Raw genomic sequence first — 21201 nt, 5'->3', positions numbered from 1 at the left:
GGAGAGAAGAGCTGGTCTTGTGGTAGCAAGCATGACTTGTCCCCATAGCTAAGTAGGGTCTGCCCTGGTTGCATATGAATGGGAGACTTGATGTGTGAGCACTGCAAGATATTCCCCTCAGGGGATGAAGCTGCTCTGGGAAGAGCATCTAGGTTCCAAGTTCCCTCCCTGGCTTCTCCAAGATAGGGCTAAGAGAGATTCCTGCCTGCAACTTTGGAGAAGCCGCTGCCAGTCTGTAAAGACAATACTGAGCTAGATAGACCAATGGTCTGATTCAGTATATGGCAGTTTCCTATGTTCCTATGTTTCCTAAATCCCCTGATGACCTTACCCAGCAGTTTCATGTAGGAGTTAAAAAGCATTGGTGACAGAATGGAGCCCTAGGGGGCTCCATATAGTAGCTCCCGTTCTAAAAAGCAACTGTTACCAAGCACCACCATCTGAAATCTACCCAATAAATAGGAGTGGAATCACTGTAAAACAGTGCCTTCTATCCCTAAATCCCTCAGGTAATCCAGAAAGATACCATGGTTGATGGCATCAAACCATGGTATCCTTATTCCCCCTAAATGGCTGCCTGCAGGCAGTAATGGGTTAGTTGAGGAATAGCAAATTGAAGCTGAATACAAACAAGATGGAGGTGATCATTGTTGGAGGTCATATTTATTTATTACATTTATATACCACCCCATCCAAAGCCTATGGGTGGTGCACAGCAAGTTTTTTTTTAAAAAAATTTAAAACAAATGGCTTAAAACAATATAAAAACAAATTTAAAACAGTTCTGAACTATTTAAAACCAATTCAAATAAGAACAATTCAAAAGCCTTGGAAGTCCAGGCCAAACAAAAAGTTTTGGGGGCTCCCTTGAAGGCCAACAATGAGTCCAAACTATGGATATCTGCCGGGAGTGCATTCCATATGTTAGAACATCCTGTTCTGAATGGGGTTGTCCTCCCCCAGAAGGAACAGGTTTGCAGTCTGGGAGTGCTCCTGGATCCAGGTCCCACCCTGGCATCTCAGGTTGAAGCTCTGACCAGGAGCACTTTTTATCAGCGTTGGTTGATAAGACAGCTGTGTCCATTCCTTGGAGAGAGTGGTCTCAAGGCTGTGTGATGCACTCACTGGTAACCCCTAGGTTGAACTACTGGAACACACTCCACATAGGGCTGCTGGAAACTTCAATTAATTCAAAATGTCGTAGCCAGATTGGGCTCAGGGATATCCAAGAAAGTGAGAGGGGAGAATTTCGCCAAATGGGGCATCTGAGAGTGGAATTGGTCTCCTAGAAAGTGGGTGCACCCACTTTCCACTGCAGCCTCCCCAACCATGTCAGTCCTGGCGGCCCACTAAACCTCAGGAGTGGCTTTTGGCAGAGCTCAGGGAGCTGCAGTAGGGAAGAGGGGAAGGTATAATTGTGTGATAGCCATTGCACTCATACTACTTAAGATCAGTTGAAACTCAGATAGAATAGAACCTTGAGACAGGTAGCAGGATCAGTTGGAGATCCTGAGTTTCAGCACCAAATGTTTTCTTGAAATTATTTTGAAAATATAAATCCATTTCCATATTTTGCATAGTCATGGGTTAAATTAGATGGTTAAATCCAGAATGATAACCTATAGCTACCCCAAATATGGATATTGAACCATGGTTCTCAAAAGAATTTCAACAGAATTCAACCCAAGATCTTCTAAAGCTGTTCAATAAGTCAGTGTTTTAATATTGCCAAAAGATGGCTTAAGATCTGTCTGTCACATCTCTTACAATGGCCTAATTGCCTACTCTTGGGAGATGGGGCCATAGCTCAGTGGTAGGGCATCTACTTTGCATGCCAAAGAGACCAGGTTCAACCCCTGACATCTCCAGGTAGGGCTAGGAAAGACTCCTCCCTGAAGACTTGGAGAAGCCACTGCTACTCAGTGTAGACAGTACTGATCTGGATGAACCAGTGGTCTGACTTTGTATAAGGCATCTTCCTATGTTCTTAATTGCCACAGAGTGGAAAGACTGGCCAATGCCACCTACCCAATTACTGATCCATGTAACAGAGAATCAAAAGAAGGTGGACATAATGCAAGCTTTAATAGGCAATACAAACTATGTATTTTCATCAATGGCCTTTGGTAGGGTGGAATAATTTTTTTCTTATATTTTTACTGCACATAATCAATTATGGAAAATGGTTCCCTTCCATTTATACACAACAATATAGTATGAAAATGAACGAAGGTGCTTACCAGACAATGAAAGATTAGCTAGTTCACAGCTGCTATTTTAACTCGACTTGTGGTATAAACCTTTACCCTTTTTAGGAACTTTCTCAAGGCTGCTTTCTGACAATCATATTAGGCCTGTGGCAGAGGAAGTACAATATTCATAGCAAATTCTTATGACTTTGCCCCAAGACATACATTCTTCTAAAGCCACACCTGTTTTTAATCTTTGAAGTAGAACTAGGCATATTAAAACTACTAGAATTCTAGGGAGCTGCATCCTTCCTTGTTTAACCCATATTCCTTATCTCCATTGTTTGTATGCCGTGTGTTTCTATTTCTTCCCTTTTAAAGACAACATTCATATAGTAATACTTTAGAGAGGGCAGCAGTTTACTGCACAATTCTTTCATTTTTATCCTTAAGTCACTGTTTTGTAACTTCCTAGAGAATAAAAACAAGTTTCACAAGTTTGCTCCAATAATGACTGCATAGGCTCGGGTAGGGATTAGTTGGTGTAATTAGCAGTAAAAGCACCACAGAGATACACACAAACCTTTTTGAATGTGTTATGTTGTAAATTCTGGCTATTTGAAAGTACTAAAAGTTCTGCAGACTGCTTCTGTTGCAGATTGCTAGCAACAAACATGAAAAAGAACTTGCAGAGAAGTTCACAAAAGAAAAGGTCCTCCAGAGAACTAGTATGTTCTCAGTTTTCATAGAATACTACCAATTACAAAATGATGATACCCAATTGTAGTAATACATCAGATTTCCGTGTGTGCTTAACTACAACTGCTTGACCTTCACATTTCTGCATGCACTTCACTAACCCTACTCTGCTGTCAGGAAATGAACACACCATCCTCTCTAACCTATTGTTATTAAGGCCAGAGAACAGAATGACAGTGTCTGTTTTCTGTGTTCTACAGTACATGCTGCTGCCATCTGGGAAAGAAGAGTGTATATAGTGCAACAGAGAACAGTGTGGACCAGCAGGAATAGCAGTTAGGCACAAGGGGGTGATTGTTAGACAAAGCAGTAAATTCAATTCATAGCTCACCCACACCTTTGTTTTAACTAGAATTTATAACCAGTAACTCCACATATAGAAGCTGTTCTGACAATCAGAGGAAAGTGGGCTAAGGGTGCTTAGCCCGCTCCCCACCGATCATCAGACCCACCGGGCTCACAGTCAAGCCCAGTTCTGTCAAAGCGGGTCACCCGCTTCTGTAGCCTGCCCCTTAAACCGGGTTTGTGGAGCAAGTGCTCCACAAACCCAGTTTTTAAAATTGTGAGTAACTGCGGTGCAGCTCCACACTGCGGCTACTCACGAGTAGACCCCCAGCTGGGAGGCTTAAAAGCAGCTTCCCGGCTCGGGGGTATCTCCAGTATGCCGGCAGTTGTGTGGGCGGCCGCTGCAGCCTCCCACAGCAGACTGGCTGGTTGTCTCTGAGGAGAGCAGGCTTAGCCCACCCTCCCCACAAACCCTATGGAGGTGGGTGTCCTTGATCATGAGACCCGCCTCATAGTGTAATATTTTCCCCAAAAGTCAGATCAGGAACCCAACTGACATTTGTTTAAATCAGGGGTTCTCACACTTGGGTCTTCTGCTGTTGTTGAACTGCAACTCCCATCTTCACCAGCCACAATGGCTGAAGGCCAACAACATGTAGGGAGCCAGGTTTGAGAATGCCATTGTGGCTGGGGATGATGGGAGTTGTACTCCAACATCTGGGGACCCAAGTTTGAGAACCCCTGGCTTACATGGATTAAGAGCAGGCGATCTCCCTTTCTTTAAAAGTGAGGATTTAATTGTGTCCTTGCTGGTGACACAACTGTCACCAGTTGTCACTTAGTTAATATATTATTTTTACTAGTAGTTGGAAGCTTTTAAGACCATGCCTAAAATGTCATCCACAAATTGATTCAAAGTGTACATAATGGAGTCTGTGAAAAAGTATTCAGGACTTAGAGAGCCGTTTCTCATGATCCGTGAGAAGGGCTCGAAGGGGCGAAGGGAGGAAGCCTTGAAAAGCTTACCTCCTCTGCAGACGATCCTCTTCTTGTTGTTGTTGGGTGGCCAGATAGGCTGCCCAGACAATTGCCGGCGTCTGCCAGTAGTTCCAAAGGTAGCTCCGGTTCTGGTTGCCCCCCAGAACTCCCATAATGCACCGTATGAGTGTGCAGTGTATTATGGGGATTCCCCCTCCCCAAAGCCAGAGGGGAGCCCCGCAGTCTGTCAGCCCCAACCAGGGCTGGCAGACGATCAGTAAAACAGGGTTAGGGTTCAGAGAATCCTTTTCCAGTTTCAAGGACTTACCCCCATATAGTTGGAATTAAGACACTGACGTGCAAACACTTAATGACCATAAAGATGGGACAAGTAATAAGGAAGCATGAGCTGCTCCTTGTTCTAAAGAACAAAAATAAAACATAGGAGAATCCTTTAATAGGTAGATTCTCTATGGAGAGTGAACATTAGAGAGTGACCATCTATTCCTTTAAATTGTCATTTTAATTGGTATTTTCTAGGTATCAGTATAAATATGTATAAAATCAGAGCATGAAGAACTGGCCGATGACAAAGCTAGAAGCATTGATCTGAAGTTATTGTTCACTTCTTATGGGGAGAAAGAGTGGAACTTCGAAATACTATAAGGACACAACAGATTTACATTTTCTCTGTACAGCTTATGTAATTTAATGCCCTCCCCCACAAAAAGGTCAATTTGATGCTAAGCTGTGGTTTGCTGGACTTAAGAATTTAGAAATAGGTTTATGCATCATGGCTAAACACATGCTTCTTTCTGAGAGGAAGAGTCAACAGCTGTGTTCTCCATACCAGAAATATTATATTGTGGGGGGGGAGGGGCGGAATCCCATCTTGCATCCCAAATAATTGTAAAACAGGCAGCATGAAGGTCCAGAAACATACACTGCTACACAACTTTGTGGATAGTACTGACTGCCATTCAAAGAGCTGAGACCTTAATATTTCTCCCTTTAGACATTGCTTTCCTTACCTAGACACACATTTTAATCAAAATCTCCATTGATTTTATCTGCAAAGAAACCAGAAATTTTCTCACCACAGGAGGGACTTGCATCAGCAGCCAAGTGAAGACAGTGTGGATTAACCAGACTACCTGCCACCTGGAACAAATCCACTGATTGAGGCTTCACAGATAACACATTGGAAGCAAAGGAATATTTCCTTTTTATTAAAAAAATGTACGCACATGAAATATAATTCAAATAGCTTGACTTGGTTAAAAAAAAAATTAACACCAGATTTCTCCCTGTGTGTGTCTGGCTTCATTCATTTTCAGATCATACATAACATTATGGAATCTTGTAGTGTAAAGCTAGTGGGGGGAAGGGGGACACCTTGATATTTAAAAGTATATGGTCTCTTTATTCATGTCTAAGCCCACCAGCAAAATACATCCTTACAGTAAGCATCTAGCAACATTCAGATTCTGCTTATGTCTGCATCTACTTTTTAAGCACTAGGCTCCAGCAACAATATCTGAACTGTTCAGCTGCCCTTTCAGTGGGAATGATGCTCCTGCTGCTTGTTTCTGCTTTGTTCCCAGACTGAGAAGGAAAGTTGAAGCAGCTATCCCATATTCCTTTGCCTTGGAAAGGGAGTGTAAGCGATGCTGGTTTTGAAAAGGACATTCTGCCTAGCAAAGGGCAGCTGTAATTATACTCTTCCAACTGGTTTGTACTCTCTCTTTCAAACAGCCAGGTGGGGGGCAGGCAGTAAAGTACTGCTGGAAGATCCAGCAGTAGTTTAATACCAAAGTACAAATGCAAACAATACAACCGTAGCCGTACATCCAGCAATAGTTCTAGCTGTAAACTAGTAAGAAGTGGATTGGACAGGCAATTCCAAGCAATATCGTTTGAGAAGGCCCTGCCTAGATGCTCAAAACCCCACAGCTTGCTGCTTTCCACTTCATAGGCTACTGCTACTGCTCTTCCTACCATTTCTGTGCCTGCTGCTCTTCTTCCAGTCAGAAAAATACAGTACAGTACAGTGCTATAGCAGGGACATGTGTCTTTTTCTTCTGATGCACACTCCAGGGACCAGTATCCCTTTGCTATGAATAAAAGTAATAGTGATAGCAGAAAATCAGAGAGGCCAACCAGTGGGGGGAAAGAAGGGAAAGCATTGCAATTTGCCACTTGACTGTTTGCACAGTATGTACAAACCACCACAACAAAAAGGTTCCTCTGATCCGGCAGTACCAGGAAAGCTCACATAAGAAGGCAGTGTACCAGAGAAAGGCTTGCTGCTGTGGAACCTACCTTAAGATGTCATTGTGGTCCGACAAACGGCCTTCTCTAATGGAAAAGGAAGGGGAAATAAGGCAGCAAAGTGTATAAAGTATGTCCATTTATATTTACTAAATGGAATGGGTACAGAGAAATACGTGAAACCCTGTTTATTGAAAATTATTCTTTTGTAGTTGTATCTTCTTCATTGTTTGTGTGTATTGGTTGAACTTGAAAAAGAAACAAGAAAAGGTAACATTAAAACAAACTGAGCATCAATGAGAAGGTTTTCTCTATTACCTGCAATGCAAGTTCACCTTTGCTATGCTAAGATGAAGAGTCACCAGCTAATATTTTCCACAGTGTAACATGGGCAGTGTAGACCAGCCCGTGTTGCGGCATGGCCCTAACATTCACGATGACAGTGCTGCGACTCACTCGTGATTGCAGGCATGTGGTACTTGCATTGGAAATATTGCAAGTCTCACATAAATTGCGGTCATGCAAGGGTGAGCTTTTGCGCAGCAGAATCACTGTGTTAGAACTCTACAGTTGCACAGGCAGGTCTGTGCTGCCTGCTTTATGCTGCGGAATATGTCAGCCAATATGTCTCACATCTGACACATAACTGTTTAGCAAGGCTTTATCTGTAATATGCAGATACCCAATTATAACAGTTAACAAATAACTATCGGTATACAGATGTTATCAGTCAGATTTAAGATGACAGCAGAATTAGCTTTGTAATAAAGTTGCACAGCATCCAGACTAAGATTTGTGCTAGTGGAATAAAGATAAGATCAGTGAAAATTGCCCCTCCAATTTTGTGTGAGCAGAAGTGTTCCACTTGTGCAAGTCTTGGTCTGCATGCAACCAGCTTAGTCTTCTCTTTTACCCTCCTCCCAAAGAAAGAGGCAGCATAGTCAACAACAAATAAGTACAGAGTTTCAAATGTCAGGACAAATTGGAAAGTGATGTGGAGAGCAACTGGCAAATTTTTGAGATGCTCAAAGAAAGAAATGGCAAGTTTAGATCATGGATAAGAGAAGAAGTAAAAGATAAATAAGGGGGGGAAAGTAGGAGTCAAAGATGTCCCCAGGTTGTATGGCTGGGCGGTAATGGTAGGAGGGGAAAGCAGTATCTCCAGCAATGACAGGAAGGTAATGGAAGTTTTGGGTGAGCTTAGATTACTCTATTCAATCTAAGGCACTGATGGGGCGTTTCAGGAGGAAACATCAACAAGAAGAGATACAGAACTGGACCGAAGCCAAGAATGAAAAGCAAATGGGGTAGTCAACAGCATTAAAGTGGTAGCAGAAGTTAGTAAATCCTGTGAAAGAACAGAGGGAATTAGGATGACAAGGACTGGGCCCTGTAGGGTACCTAATGGGAGCAGGAAAGCCAACTAAAGAGAAGGGGAAGGAGCAAGTAAAGAGTTCAAAGGAGAGTCTATGGACACAAGATAGTGCCATAGAAGCTTAAAAGAAGGAAACTGAAATTGAGGCAGATAGATCAAGAAAAACCGGACTTAAATGCTCTTAGGGTCAAACTAGACATGACTGTGGCAGACCCATCTCTTTTAATGCAGGTGTTCACCCCCTGCCAGCAGCTACTCCTCCAATCACTTTTCTCTGAGACAGACTCGCTTTCAGTATGAGAGCTCAACTGATGGGAAAGTGGCATCCCAAGAGAGGGAGTAAGCTGTTTGAGGATGTTTAGCACACCTCGCCTGCACACCTCTTCAACTCTTAAAACTGGACTCTCACCCAAACATGACTGAGGTTAACCTGCACTAAAAAGCAGTCTGTCACCCTCATAACTAGTTTAGCCCTTGGATTAAACCAAAGAAGAGAGTTACCAAAATTCTTGCCCCCAGTTTCCAGCAGGAGCAGAGCCACAGGTGTGAACATGAGCCACCATGCCCACAGGAGCTTCCGCTGCCTGCTCCACCTCCTTCCTCCTCTGCCGCTGCCACCACTTCCCCCTTCCTCCTCTCACCACTGCTGCTATTACATTGCATGCTGTTTCAGGGTGAGCAGAGGGATGCCATGCGTCCTCTCTCGTGCTAGCAAGAGAGGATGCATGACATCCCCCCACTCGCCCTGAAACAGTGAAGAGCATAGTGGTTGTGGCAAGATGAGGGGAAAAGGAGGACACAGTGCAGCAAGGCACAGCAGGGGACAATACAGAAGGGCTAGGGCCAACCCCCACAAACAAGCAGCAGGGGTGGTGGGCTTGGGGTGGGACACGCAGCTGCGAGCTTGCTTCACCCTTGATTTCCAGAGCAGGGTGGGCCAAACCCAGATAGCAGAGATTTATGAATAATAAACAGACAAAGAAAGTGGAGAAAGCAACCAAAATAGAATGCTTAGAAAGTGTGGTTGAAAGGATGGTTACTCCTATAACTTGTCATATGCCAGCGTAGTGTAGTGGTTAGAGTGCTGGAATAGGACCGGGGAGACCCGAGTTCAAATCTCCATTCAGCCATGATACTAGCTGGGTGACTCTGGGCCAGTCACATCTCTCTCAGCCTAACCTACTTCACAGGGTTGTTGTGAAAAAGAAACTTAAGTATGTAGTATACCGCTCTGGGCTCCTTGGAGGAAGAGCGGGATATAAATATAATAATAATAATAATAATCTGCACAAGGTAATATTGAGAGGGTGGTGGCCGATCAGCTCCAGGTAGTCTTGGAGGAAACTGATTATCTAGACCCATTTCAAACTGGCTTTAGAGCTGGCTATGGGGTTGAGAAAGCCTTGGTTGGCCTGATGGATGACCTTTACCGGGGTATGAACAGAGGGAGTGTGACTCTGCTGGTTCTTCTGGATCTCTCGGCGGCGTTCGATACCATCGACCATGGTATCCTTCTGGATCGCCTGGGGGAGTTGGGGATAGGAGGCACTGCTTTGCAGTGGTTCCATTCCTATCTCTCTGGTAGATTCCAGATGGTGGAGCTTGGTGACAGTTGCTCCTCAAAACAGGAGCTGTTATATGGAGTCCCTCAGGGCTCCATTCTGTCACCAATGCTTTTTAACATCTACATGAAACGGCTGGGTGAGGTCATCAGGAGGTTTGGTGCTGGGTGTTATCAGTATGCTGATGACACCCAAATCTACTTCTCCTTTTCATCTTCAGGAAATGGCACTCATTCTCTAAATGCCTGCCTACAGGCAGTAATGGGCTGGATGAGGGATAACAAATTGAAGCTGAATCCGAGCAAGACGGAGGTGCTCATTGTGGGGGCTCAGAATCTCAGGGGTGAGTTGGATCTCCCTTTGCTGGATGGGGTTACACTCCCCAGAAGGAGCAAGTGCGCAGCTTGTGAGTACTCCTGGACCCAGGCCTCACCCCGGTATCTCAGGTGGAGGCCATGGCCAGGAGTGCTTTCTGTCGCTTTGGCTGATTCGACAGCTACGCCCATTCCTCGAAGAGGATGACCTCAAAACAGTGGTGCATCAGCTGGTAACCTCCCAGCTTGACTATTGCAATGCGCTCTACGTGGGGCTCCCTTTGTACATAGTCCAGAAGCTTCAGTTCAGAATGCGGCAGCCATATTGGTCTCTGGGGCAACCCGGAGAGACCATATGATATCTGTTTTGAAACAGTTACACTGGCTGCCGATATGTTTCCGGGCAAAATACAAAGTGCTGGTTATTACCTTTAAAGCTCTGAATGGCTTGGGTCCAAGATATCTTAGAGAGCGCCTTCTTTTACATGATCCCCACCACACGTTAAGGTCATCTTGGGAGGTCCGTCTCCAGTTACCACCAGTTCGTTTGGTGGCGACTCAGAGGCGGGCCTTCGCTGTAGCTGCTCCTGGGCTGTGGAATGCACTCCCAGCAGAAATTCGTAATCTTAATTCTGACCTTCAAGAGAGCCCTTAAAACCCATCTGTTTGGCCTGGCCTTTCAGGCTTTTTAATTAGTTTTAATTGTTTTAATGTAAACCTGGTTTTCAGGGTTTTAATTGTTTTTTAAGATGTTTTTAAATTGGTGTTTATATTTGTATTTCTGTTTTAATTGTTTTTAATGATTTCTGTTTTTTAATTGTAAACCATCCTGAGCCAGCTCGGAAGGGCGGTATAAAAATCAATCAATCAAACAAACAAACAAACAAAATGTTATGTTCAGCCACCTGGCAATTTGGGTTCAGCCACATTTTTAGCCTAACTGTGTTTTCCTCTATTTCTCCCCCTTCCAATTGGCATTCTGCTAAGCTTCAGTTTTGCTCTGCCAAACAAAACTAAAGCATAAAAGTGCCTGTTACAAGGTTTAGTTATCCTGCAGGGTTGAGTGCTCTGTTCTTTCAGTTAATGGTTAACACCTTATTCAGTATTAAGTACCAGCATAAGTACGAATAGGATAATAAAATGCATTTCAAAAGAGTAACTCTGAGAAAATTATAAATATAGCCTCATCACTGCCATCTGCGTTTCTGATCTAAGCAATAAAGGAGCCTTTTTTTCCCTTTCAAATTCTCCTTTGTTACTTGCCCAAGATTCGTTTTAGATTAATCTTTTATTTTGCTTTATTTCTAAAGGACATCCATTACTTTGCACTAGATAAGGGTGAATTGGCGCTAGCTGAAGTGGCAAAGAAAAAAGCTAACGACATTGACACAGAATCAATAACTACTGGAATTGGTAAGAATTAATGCTTTTTTTAAAAAGTGACTTTTTTGTTTTAATCAATACTTGTTCTTGTATCACAGTTATGTTTTGCTTGTAGCAGTGTTATTGGTTAATTGGAATGGGCGGTGGGGCATTGATGGTACCTTTACATAAAGAGAAGGGTAAGCGTATGGGAACAACCTTTAGATACCAAAGTGAGTAATGCCATTATTAAAGCACAAAAGTGAGCTAGAATTTTTTTACAAAACAAGAGGAGATAATTAATTGTTTTTATATTGCAATAAAGTTAAGCAAGAAGTTACAATATTTTACATTATAGTTAAGAACCATATTTTAAGGTCATGGCACTCTGAACAGGTTTTCAATGAAAGACAGAAAGCATAATTCATTGAATCAGTATAATTTCCTAAAAGTTAATTTGTAAATAAACTGCATAATCTGGACCTATAGTACTTGTATTAAGTTAATGAGCCATCGGCCTTTTAAAAATATATATTTTTCAGGCCTACAAGTTTGGACCCATATTAGTGTTTGTGACTGAAAGCCAATGTTCACTTTATATGTTGTATGTTGGTACAAAGTATACAATACAAAAGTATTTATCTACCTACATTATATAGGGCCATCAATGTGCATGGCACTTTATGTGAGAGCGAGAAAACATGTTTCTGTCCTGAAGGGCTCAAAATCTAAAATTCCCCCATTTCTGAATACTTTACAGATGTGCTGAATTTTACACACATGTAGCTATTCAGATTTGACAAACGACATGTAGCTTTTGCACTTATGTATTTATATCAGGGTACAAAATGTAAAATCAGACTTTTCCCAAAGACTCCACCTTTGCTTCACTTTCCTGTTGAAGACAAACTATTGTCTCCTGTCTTCCTTTAAGTGAGGGAAGTGAATGCTGTGTTGATTAAATATAACAGAAAGCTAGGCAGGAGGAAGCTCAAAAGTATTTCAAATGAAACATAACCCCAGGAACAGAATAGTGACCAACATCCAGACTAACCCTCCACTGATGAGCCAAGGTTATCTGTTGTGTGAGGGGGTGATTTCCGGCACTCTTCCCTTTCCTCTATAGCTGCCTGTGCCTTCTGAAACCATGTCCCAGAGGCCTGGGAGATTGTTCCAGGAGACACAGATGGTTGCCAAGGAAAGGGCAAACTGCTGAAAATTGTCCCTTTCCCCTTACACAACAGAAGACCCTAGCATGCTGGTAAAGAGTTAGTTTGGATGTTGGCCAATGAGAGAGAACAGATACATTTTATCAACTTTTTTGTAAAACCTTTTTTCAACACCAAGAGGCTGTTCACATGATCAGAGATCCCTGAGTAGGAGAGGGTTAACGGAGGGATCCCTGGTCATCTGGGGAACCAGGAGTTCTCCCAACCCAGCCGTGCTGAACCTGGGTAGCCCAGATTCTCTATGCATATTTAAAGTGAGGTAGGAGGACAACCAAGCCTATCTTACCCTCTTCTGTGGTTGTCTGTGTGTGCGATCTGCAATAAATACAGCACCAGCTGCTGGCAGCCATATTTATCATAGAGTTCTGGGCTTGCAGGACCAGGCAGAGCTGAGCTGCTGCAGTACTGGCTGCCTCTCCATTGCTCGCACAGTGCATTATGGATATTGGATGACCCAGCTCAAGTTTTCTTTCTTCTTGAAGCACGCAGCTGCGGCATCTTCTGGGGGTTGGGGAAGTTAACCCAACCAGGGGTTCGGGTCATCTGAGAGGCACAAGGCAGGAGTGTGCCTCCCCTGCAGTCCACCCCCACATGGTCGTTAGAATGGTCTCTGTGTAGGAATTCCTTCAATAAATTAGATTAATATCTTTCATCATACTACATAAGCATACTTACATGGATGGAGGTGGTATGTACTTAAGGTGAAGATAAACCAATGAGGCTGAATCTGTGTTATCTTGATCATGGCAGTTAGTTTGAGACAAAATTGACAAATGAGATCCATACCATTTTGAATATGTATCCATATAATAGTATTTTGTGAGTTGTGCAAAGTTGGCAACATGCCGTTGTTCAGCTTTTTGTATATAAATACCCAACTCTACATTCAAAAACATATATAACACATTGATATTCCCTTGTGTTAACAATCTTTACTCTGTGTCTCAGTTTCATTATCATTCATGAAGTGAGTGTCATGTCTTCTCTGAGATACCCAATATCTAGTCTGACAAGTGCTACATTCTTTTACCCAACCATTTTCTCACATCTCATTCTCTGGTTACCAGAGTCTGATCTACTCTCTCCCAGGTCCTACACAAAAACATTTTTCTGCTAAGCTCTCAAAATTTTATCTTGGCCTACAGTAAGCACTGTTATTTCTCCAACACAAGATGTTTCCAGATCAGGTGTTTACTCTAAAGTAGGGATATGCAAAACATTCTGCGTGCAGAACTTTCCAACTCGAAAGAGGCCATTTTAAGTGTTCCAAGCTTAGAACAGAATGCCCTTCAAATGAAATGCCTGTTCTGAGCTCGGAACAGAACAGCTCATTTCAAGTCAGAACATTCCAAGCTTACCAAGTGCCATTTTTTATTCCAGAATTGCATTGTTGTGGCCTCTGCACTTGTGCTTCCGGAAACTATCTCCCTGAGTCCTCAGGGACATAAAGCATGCTGCGTGTGCACAGAGGCAGAAGAGCATTTTGGATTCCAAAATGGCGCTCAGAATGTTCTGAGTCAGAATGGGATCATTCCATCGGAACCGGTTGTTCTAACTGAATGTTCCAGGGATTTAGTGTCCATTCCAAGCTCGGAATAGAATGCTAAATCTGTTTCATACTCATCCCTACTCTAGAGTTGCCAGTTTTCATGCACTCACCTTTTATAGGGCATGGCATTGTCAGCAAACCATTGATCTTCCATCTTTTCCCCAGATTGCTTCCATTTCTTTAGAGAGAAGAAAATCTGACTTTAAATAAAGAAAAGAAAAAAGAACAGAGCAGTAGGATCATCCTGTCCAGGCTTTTCAGGAATCCTGTGCTTATAAAACTGCACACTTCTTTTCTGCAGGTTTGCTCATCTCCCTGTTCAGTGTGGCTTGGAGGTAGTGCTAATTAGCCTCTGATTCACCACTTGAGTAGCCTCTCTGAATTGCCCTAGTAGTTTTATTTCCCCATGGTGGGGGGGGCCCTCTAATTATATATTTCCTCTCATTCTCCCCCCACCCTTAATGGCAAAATAGCACTGTGTTGCTATTTTTTAAATATAAGCAATGAGAGAAAATAAATAAAGTCTTCACCCACAGGAAAAGAAACCACTAGGGCAATTCATACAGGCTACTCAAGGGATTCATTACAGGGTATTCCACTCTAATTACCTAACCACCCTGTGCTTCCCTGTTCAATGTGAGTGAATGATTTATGCTGAAAACTACCTGATCTGTCCATGAGTTAACTTCTCTGAATTCCTGGAGCAGTTTAGTTCCTGGAGCAGTTTAGTGCTTGGGGGTTACTTATGCATATTCCTGGAGAATTCCTGGAGCAGTTTAGTGGGTGGGGGTTACTTATGCATATTCTCTCTCTTTCTCTCTCCCCCTCTTCCCTAATGGCACTACTCCATCATTGGGGGGAAATGAATAAGTAACTAACACTCCACACCCACACACACAGGAACAGACAGGGCAATTTATGGGGCAAATCAAAGACTATTCAGCACTAACTCTCCAGCCACACCAAATAAGCAATCATTACAATCAGCTAAACTAGCAAAGAGGAGGCATGCAATTATCTTTGGAAAAGACCTTTGCTGAATAGCCCTTCCCACCACTTCTGAGTAAACATTATAGAAGAATCTTGGCCACAATGCTGTTGCAGACATAAAACATGATAAGTAATCTGTGGAGCCTCCATTTTAATTGTGCTTCTGACTTATTGTGGAAAAGCAATGCCTCAGTACCAGTAAAGGGCTTTAATGTGGAAGCACCTGTACATAAGCTGAACAAACATCAATGCGACACTGAAATGCCAACTCTTATGCTGCAGAGAAAATCATTTTTAAAAGAAACTGTCATATCTGTTGAACCTAGATGCTTTTTGCCAAGTCTATATCTAGATAAAAGAAAAATACAAAATTCTCTGCCCAGTGAAAAGCTCAAATAATCCTTGTAGTTTCTCTTTATTTTAGAAGATTGGAGCACTTGAGGGTACAGAAGTGTGTGTGGGAGGGGTTATATTCAGGTGATTTTCCTCCTATCTCCTGCCTGTTGTCTGGTCACAAATGAACATTGTTAAGATTAATTCGATAAAAGCTTTTTAAGAGGTCATAGTCTCAAAGGGCTTTTTATGTTGAAATCCCATGCGAGTGCATCTTGTAGCATTATGACATCCAAACAACTTTTTTTTTAAATTCTGGGAAAGCATAATGCCCTGTTGCTCGTTCACCTCAACGCCTGTTCAAATTGGAGACAGATTTCCATGGGGTATTACCATAGGGAAAGGGTTTGCATAGCCCCTTGTGTGCAAAGTACCTTACAACCCTCTACCCTCACAGCAATCCTAAAAATGCTGCTTCTGTTTCATACAGGGAAATATGAGGCTGAGTTCTCATGACTTGATTGAAGAATGACTGATGCACAGGACTCCCTCACTGACTTCAGTGCTCTGTTCATAGCACTGTAGGGATTACCTATGTTGAGTAGAATTGTGGACTAAAGTTAATTTCTATCCTTTCTTTACAAGATCATTTAGCATTATATCTTTGAATAAAAGGTCAGAACACATCACCTGGCTGCCCACAGCTGACTTGTTTAACCCTTGCCAGCATCCAGCTTATTGCATACAGGATACCTGATGTTCTTGCCATAAACAGAAGTTTCAATTTTCCAAATTCATTGCTATTGTTGATGATGACGACTTAAACTATACTTTCTGTTTCTACAAAAGGCATTAGATGATCTGTTTACCACAATCAAAGGAGAAGTTAATTACTGCTGGTACAGCAATATTCTGTCTCATCCATGAGACTTATAGCCCAATCCTGTGCATATTTATTCAGAAGTAATTCCCACTTGATTCCATAGGACTTAGTCCCAACTGACTGTGCCTAGGATTATAGTGTAAGGCAAGTTCGTATATTACCTTTCTAGCAATGGAACACCACTATTTAAACCCAACCTTTACCAGTCTGATTAACTTTCCAGATTCCCTCCTACCATCTGCCAAGAGGGGAGGGGAAGAGGAAGCACTCCTTACTTTCACCTGTATTTCCAGAAGGAGTATGAGCAGGATGATCAGTAGCCACACTTATTGTTATATTTGCTGCTGCTGCTGCAGCTAACCATCTAAAAACAGCACTTACCCTGGCAGTAGCTGCCCATGGCAAGATACTGTTCCACTGAAATTGCTAAATCCACAATTCAAAATAGTTAATACTTCTATTGGGATTAACTAAAAACTAACAAAACAATGAGCTTTTGAATCCTAAAGAACCCCCATCCAGCTTCCTGTCAAGCTAGATGGGAATCAAAAGAACTGAAGTGAGGGGGCATGTTGGGGGTTCTCCAACAGTCTGTAGTTTAAACTTTTTAGATTCTAAAGATGATTTTGCGGGGGTGAGGGGTTGCCTCAGCCTAAGTTCAGTTTCTGAAAGGTGTGAAATTTTCAGTAGGCACACAGGGCTGCTTGGATAAAGGAAATTTAAAAAGCCTGTACACCTATATATTGGATACATAGAATCTGCAAGTTTACTTAGTCCCATCTCCAGTTCTTACCTGAAATCTACAGGTCCCTTGCAAGGCAGAAATTATTCAGTATCATCCCCCTCCATATGTCAAAGGAGGGACGGAATCTAGTAAATTATAAGTTCCACAAGAAAAATATCCAGAGAATCACTGTTGGTAGTTCAAAATAAAAAAATTAAGAATTCTAGTGATCTACCACCTAAACCCAGATCAAACCTTAGATGACAGAGAGGCAAATTCCCCCTCCTTTAATCCAGAAGCTGCATCATGATGAAGGGAGACAGGCAATTTTGGTTTTGAGAAGTTTTAAAAACACTTGCCTCCTTTCCCTGCAACTCAGCAATACTTTTTGGAGAGGGAGAGGAGACTTTGCCCCACAATGTCAGAGTAGTGGGAAAGTTTTGCCCTCACTCAGGTTATGCCCCCAAGTGCAGCACTTCACAATTCCTCATAGAAATGAATGACATCCATTCTTCTAAGACAGGGAACCATCTTCTTATTCTTTGTGTTATAAACTACTTTAAGAACGTGTATGTTGAAATGCAGTAAATACCCTACATGATGATGATGATAATGTGGGAGACAGGTACTCAGGAACAACATTGGAGAGAAGCTAAGCATGCTCTGGCATGAGAAGCAGATTTTGCCCCATCTCAACTGTGTCCCACACTGCAGCCTATTTACTTTGTCCCACAGAAATCAACAGCACCAATTGAGAATGCAGCCAGTTAGGGATGTACGAACTGGTTCGAGCTCGAACCAAACTGGCACTTCAAAAATGGGGGCCAGTCCAAGTTCAAGCCAGACCAGTTAAAAATCTCCTTTACAAACGGAGGGGAGGGGAGGGGGGAGGGTTGGCGGGGACAGGCGAGAGTTACCATACATGCCACTGCAGCGCTAGAGCCAGTCAGTCCTTCTCTACATAGCCCTGCCCTAGTTCCGGCTTCTTAAACATTTAGACTTGGAAAGTGGGATAAAATATTCAGGCTTGTGATGGACAATACACAATGTGAACTGTGAGAGAGAGGAAAAGAGAGAGAATCTCTTACATACAATATTCAGAACTTAGGTTCATTCAATGAAACTAAATGGCAGATTCAGGGGGGGAAAGACTACTTCGTCTTTAATTTTATTTATTTATTACATTTATATCCCACTCAGAGCAGTGTACATGCTTATTTTTATCCTCACAACAACCATGTGAGTTAGGTTAGGCTGAGAGATACATGACTGGCCCAGAGTCACCCAGTGAGTTTCATGATTGAATGGGGATTCGAACTCGAGTCTTCCTGGTCCTAGTCCAACACTCTAACCACTACGCTATGCTGGCTCATCTCAATTAACATGCCACTCATCTCAAGATGTGGAGGATGGTCACTCACATAGATTTTTAAAAAACAAAGTATGAAGTTATGAATGATAGCCATTGATAAACCCATTAGCTATAGCGGTTGAATAGAATCTCTGGAGGCAACCTCCTCACTCGCTGCTTCCAAGCCACTCACCAGTCCAGCAGTAGGTCCAATGGGAGTAGGTCACACTCGCAATGACACAGTATGGAGAGGAGAGCTGGTCTTGTGATAGCAAGCATGACTTGTCCCCTTAGCTAAGCAGGGTCTGCCCTGGTTGCATATGAATGGGAGACTAAAAGTGTGAGCACTGTAAGATATTCCCCTCAGGGGATGGTGCCGCTCTGGGAAGAGCATCTAGGTTCCAAGTTCCCTCCCTGGCTTCTCCAGGATAGGACTGAGAGAGACTCCTGCCTGCAACCTTGGAGAAGCCACTGCCAGTCTGTGAAGTCAATACTGAGCTTGATAGACCAATGGTCTGACTCAGTATATAGTAGCTTCCTATGTTCCTATGTCAGTGACACAGACAGAGGAGCCCCAGTCATCAACAGCAGCACCAATGGGGTGGTGAATGGCTTGGAAGCAGTGGACACAGAGCCTTCTTGGAGCCGCAGCTCACAGGGCAGTATGTGAGCCAGTGAGTTTTATGACTGAGTGGAAAATTGAACGCAAGTCTCTGTGGTCTTCATCTAACAGCTCTCTGGCCTCAGGGAGCAGTTCCAACTTCCCACAGAACCTAGTCTTGATCCTTTGCAATGCCAGGTCGGTTCAGAATAAGACCGAAATCATCCATGACTTGATCATGGATGAGGGAGCCGACCTGGCTTGTATAACTAAGACCTGGATGGGGGGAGCTAGTGGCCCAGTTTGGGCTCAGCTTCTTCCACCAGGCTACTCTGTTGTGGAGCAGGCTAGGGGATGTGGGCGGGGGAGTGGAGTGGCTGTGGTCCATAAGGATACCATTTCCCTTACCAGGGCCCCTGTGCAACAGTTGACTTATATTGAGTGTGTCTTTCTAAGGCTGGCAACTAGGGATAGATTGGGGATTCTGTTGGTGTACCGTCCACCCGCTGCCCAACCGACTCCCTAACTGAGCTGACGGAGCCTGTCTTGGAGTTGGTGTTGGAGTCACCCAGACTTTTGGTTCTGGGTGACTTCAATATCCATTGTGAGTCTGACTTGTCTGGTGCGGCTCAGGAGTTCATAGCGGCCATGACAACTATGGGCCTATCCCAACTAGTTTCAAGACCAACTCATGTTGCTGGCCACACACTTGATTTGGTCTTTTGTTCGGATCAGGGCGGTGTTCTGTGGGTGGGGGATCCTGTGGTCTCCCCATTGTCATGGACAGACCACTACCTGGTTAAGGTTGGTTTCACAGCCACAATCCAGCCCTGCAGGGGTGGAGGACCTATTAAGATGGTCTGCCTGAGAAGACTGTTGGACCCAGTAGGATTCCAAAAAGCCTTGGAAGGTTTTGATGTTGGTCCTGCCAGCGAGTCTGTCGATGCCCTGGTGGGAACCTGGAATAGGGAACTCACCAGGGCAGTAGACATGATCGCTCCTAAGCGTCCCTTCCGATCTGCTTTAAAAGTGGCCCCTTGGTATACAGAGGTGTTACGGGGTCTGAAGCAGCAAGGTAGGTGACTGGAGCGCAAGTGGAGGAGAACTCAGTTTGAATATGACAGGATACAGCATAGAGCCCATTTGAAGGTTTATGCGGAAGCGGTGTGTGCAGCAAAAAAAACAATTCTAGTCTGCGCGCATTGCTTCTGTGGGTTTGCGTCCAGCAGAGCTGTCCCGGGTTGTGAGGAGTTTGATTCAGGCTCCTTCCTTCAAACCAATCCCCAGGGACTTTGTTCTGCTGTGATGCTTTCAATGTCTTCTTTGTGGACAAAATCTCCTGTATTCGGGCTAACTTGGAATCCACAGTATCTGCAGACTCTATTAAGGTGGTGTCCAGCAATCCCTCTTGCAGTATTAGATTGGATCAGATTCAGTCTGTGATGCCTGATGACGTGGACAAGCTGCTTGGGGCGGTGCGGCCTACCACTTGTTCCCTGGATCTTTGCCCGACTTGGCTACTTTTATCTAGCAGGGAGATTGTTGGGGATGGCTTAGTTAATATCATTAACTCATCGCTGAAGGAGAGTAGGATGCCTCCTTGTTTGAAGGAGGCAATTATTAGACCACTTCTTAAGAAGCCCTCCCTAGATCCCTCAGTGATGGACAGTTATAGGCCGGTCTCCAATCTCCCATGGTTGGGTAAGGTGATTGAGAGAGTGGTGGCTAACCAGTTCCAGGCGGTTTTGGAAGAAACCGATTATCTAGACCCATTTCAAACTGGCTTTAGAGCGGGCTATGGGGTTGAGTCTGCCTTGGTCAGCCTGATGGATGACCTTTACCGGGGAATCGACAGAGGGAGTGTGACTCTGTTGGTTCTTTTGGATCTCTTGGCGGCATTCGATACCATCAACCATGTTATCCTTCTGGATTGCCTGGGGGAATTGGGGATAGGAGGCACTGCTTTGCAGTGGTTCCGCTCCTATCTCTCAGGCAGATTCCAGATGGTGGAGCTTGGTGACAGTTCCTCTTTAAAATGGGAGCTATTATATGGAGTCCCTCAGGGCTCCATTTTGTCACCAATGCTTTTTAATATTTATATGAAACTGCTGGGTGAGGTCATCAGGAGATTTGGTGCAGGATGTTATCAGTATGCTGATGACACCCAAATCTATTTCTCCTTATTATCATCATCATCATCATCTTCATCATCAGGAAATGGCATTCACTCCCTAAATGTCTGCCTACGGGCAGTAATGGGCTGGATGAGGGATAACAAATTGAAGCTGAATCCAAGCATGACGGAGGTGCTCATTGTGGGGGATCGGAATTTAAGGGATGAGTTTGATCTTCCTGTACTGGATGGGGTTACATTCTCCCAGAAGGAATAGGAACAGCTTGGGAGTCCTCTTGGATCCCAACCTCACCATGGTATCTCAGGTGGAGG

The 21201-nt window shown here is 43.6% G+C and overlaps 1 protein-coding gene across 26 annotated transcripts in view; it reads left to right on the top strand.

The window, feature by feature from the left end:
* The window catches only part of WDPCP (WD repeat containing planar cell polarity effector), a 350788-nt gene that overhangs the window by 255124 nt on the left and 74463 nt on the right, over positions 1-21201 (top strand). For 22 of the 26 annotated variants that reach the window (XR_008313270.1, XR_008313273.1, XR_008313269.1 and 19 more), the window contains one exon: positions 11044-11146. Coding sequence is in view for 15 of the 26 variants with exons in the window: in XM_053284357.1 (XP_053140332.1) it covers positions 11044-11146 (103 nt within the window). In the remaining 11 variants the exon portion in view is untranslated. Of the gene's footprint in view, positions 1-11043; positions 11147-14038; positions 15260-15287; positions 15341-15686; positions 15884-21201 lie in introns of those variants that run through there. The other 4 variants (XM_053284363.1, XM_053284364.1, XM_053284361.1 and 1 more) reach the window with 4 other exon arrangements.

Source organism: Hemicordylus capensis, chromosome 1, assembly GCF_027244095.1.
Source record: "Hemicordylus capensis ecotype Gifberg chromosome 1, rHemCap1.1.pri, whole genome shotgun sequence".
NCBI classification, from domain to species: Eukaryota; Metazoa; Chordata; class Lepidosauria; order Squamata; family Cordylidae; genus Hemicordylus; species Hemicordylus capensis.
Note: the sequence above shows the minus strand (reverse complement) of the source record. Positions and strands in the feature narration are given on the sequence as shown.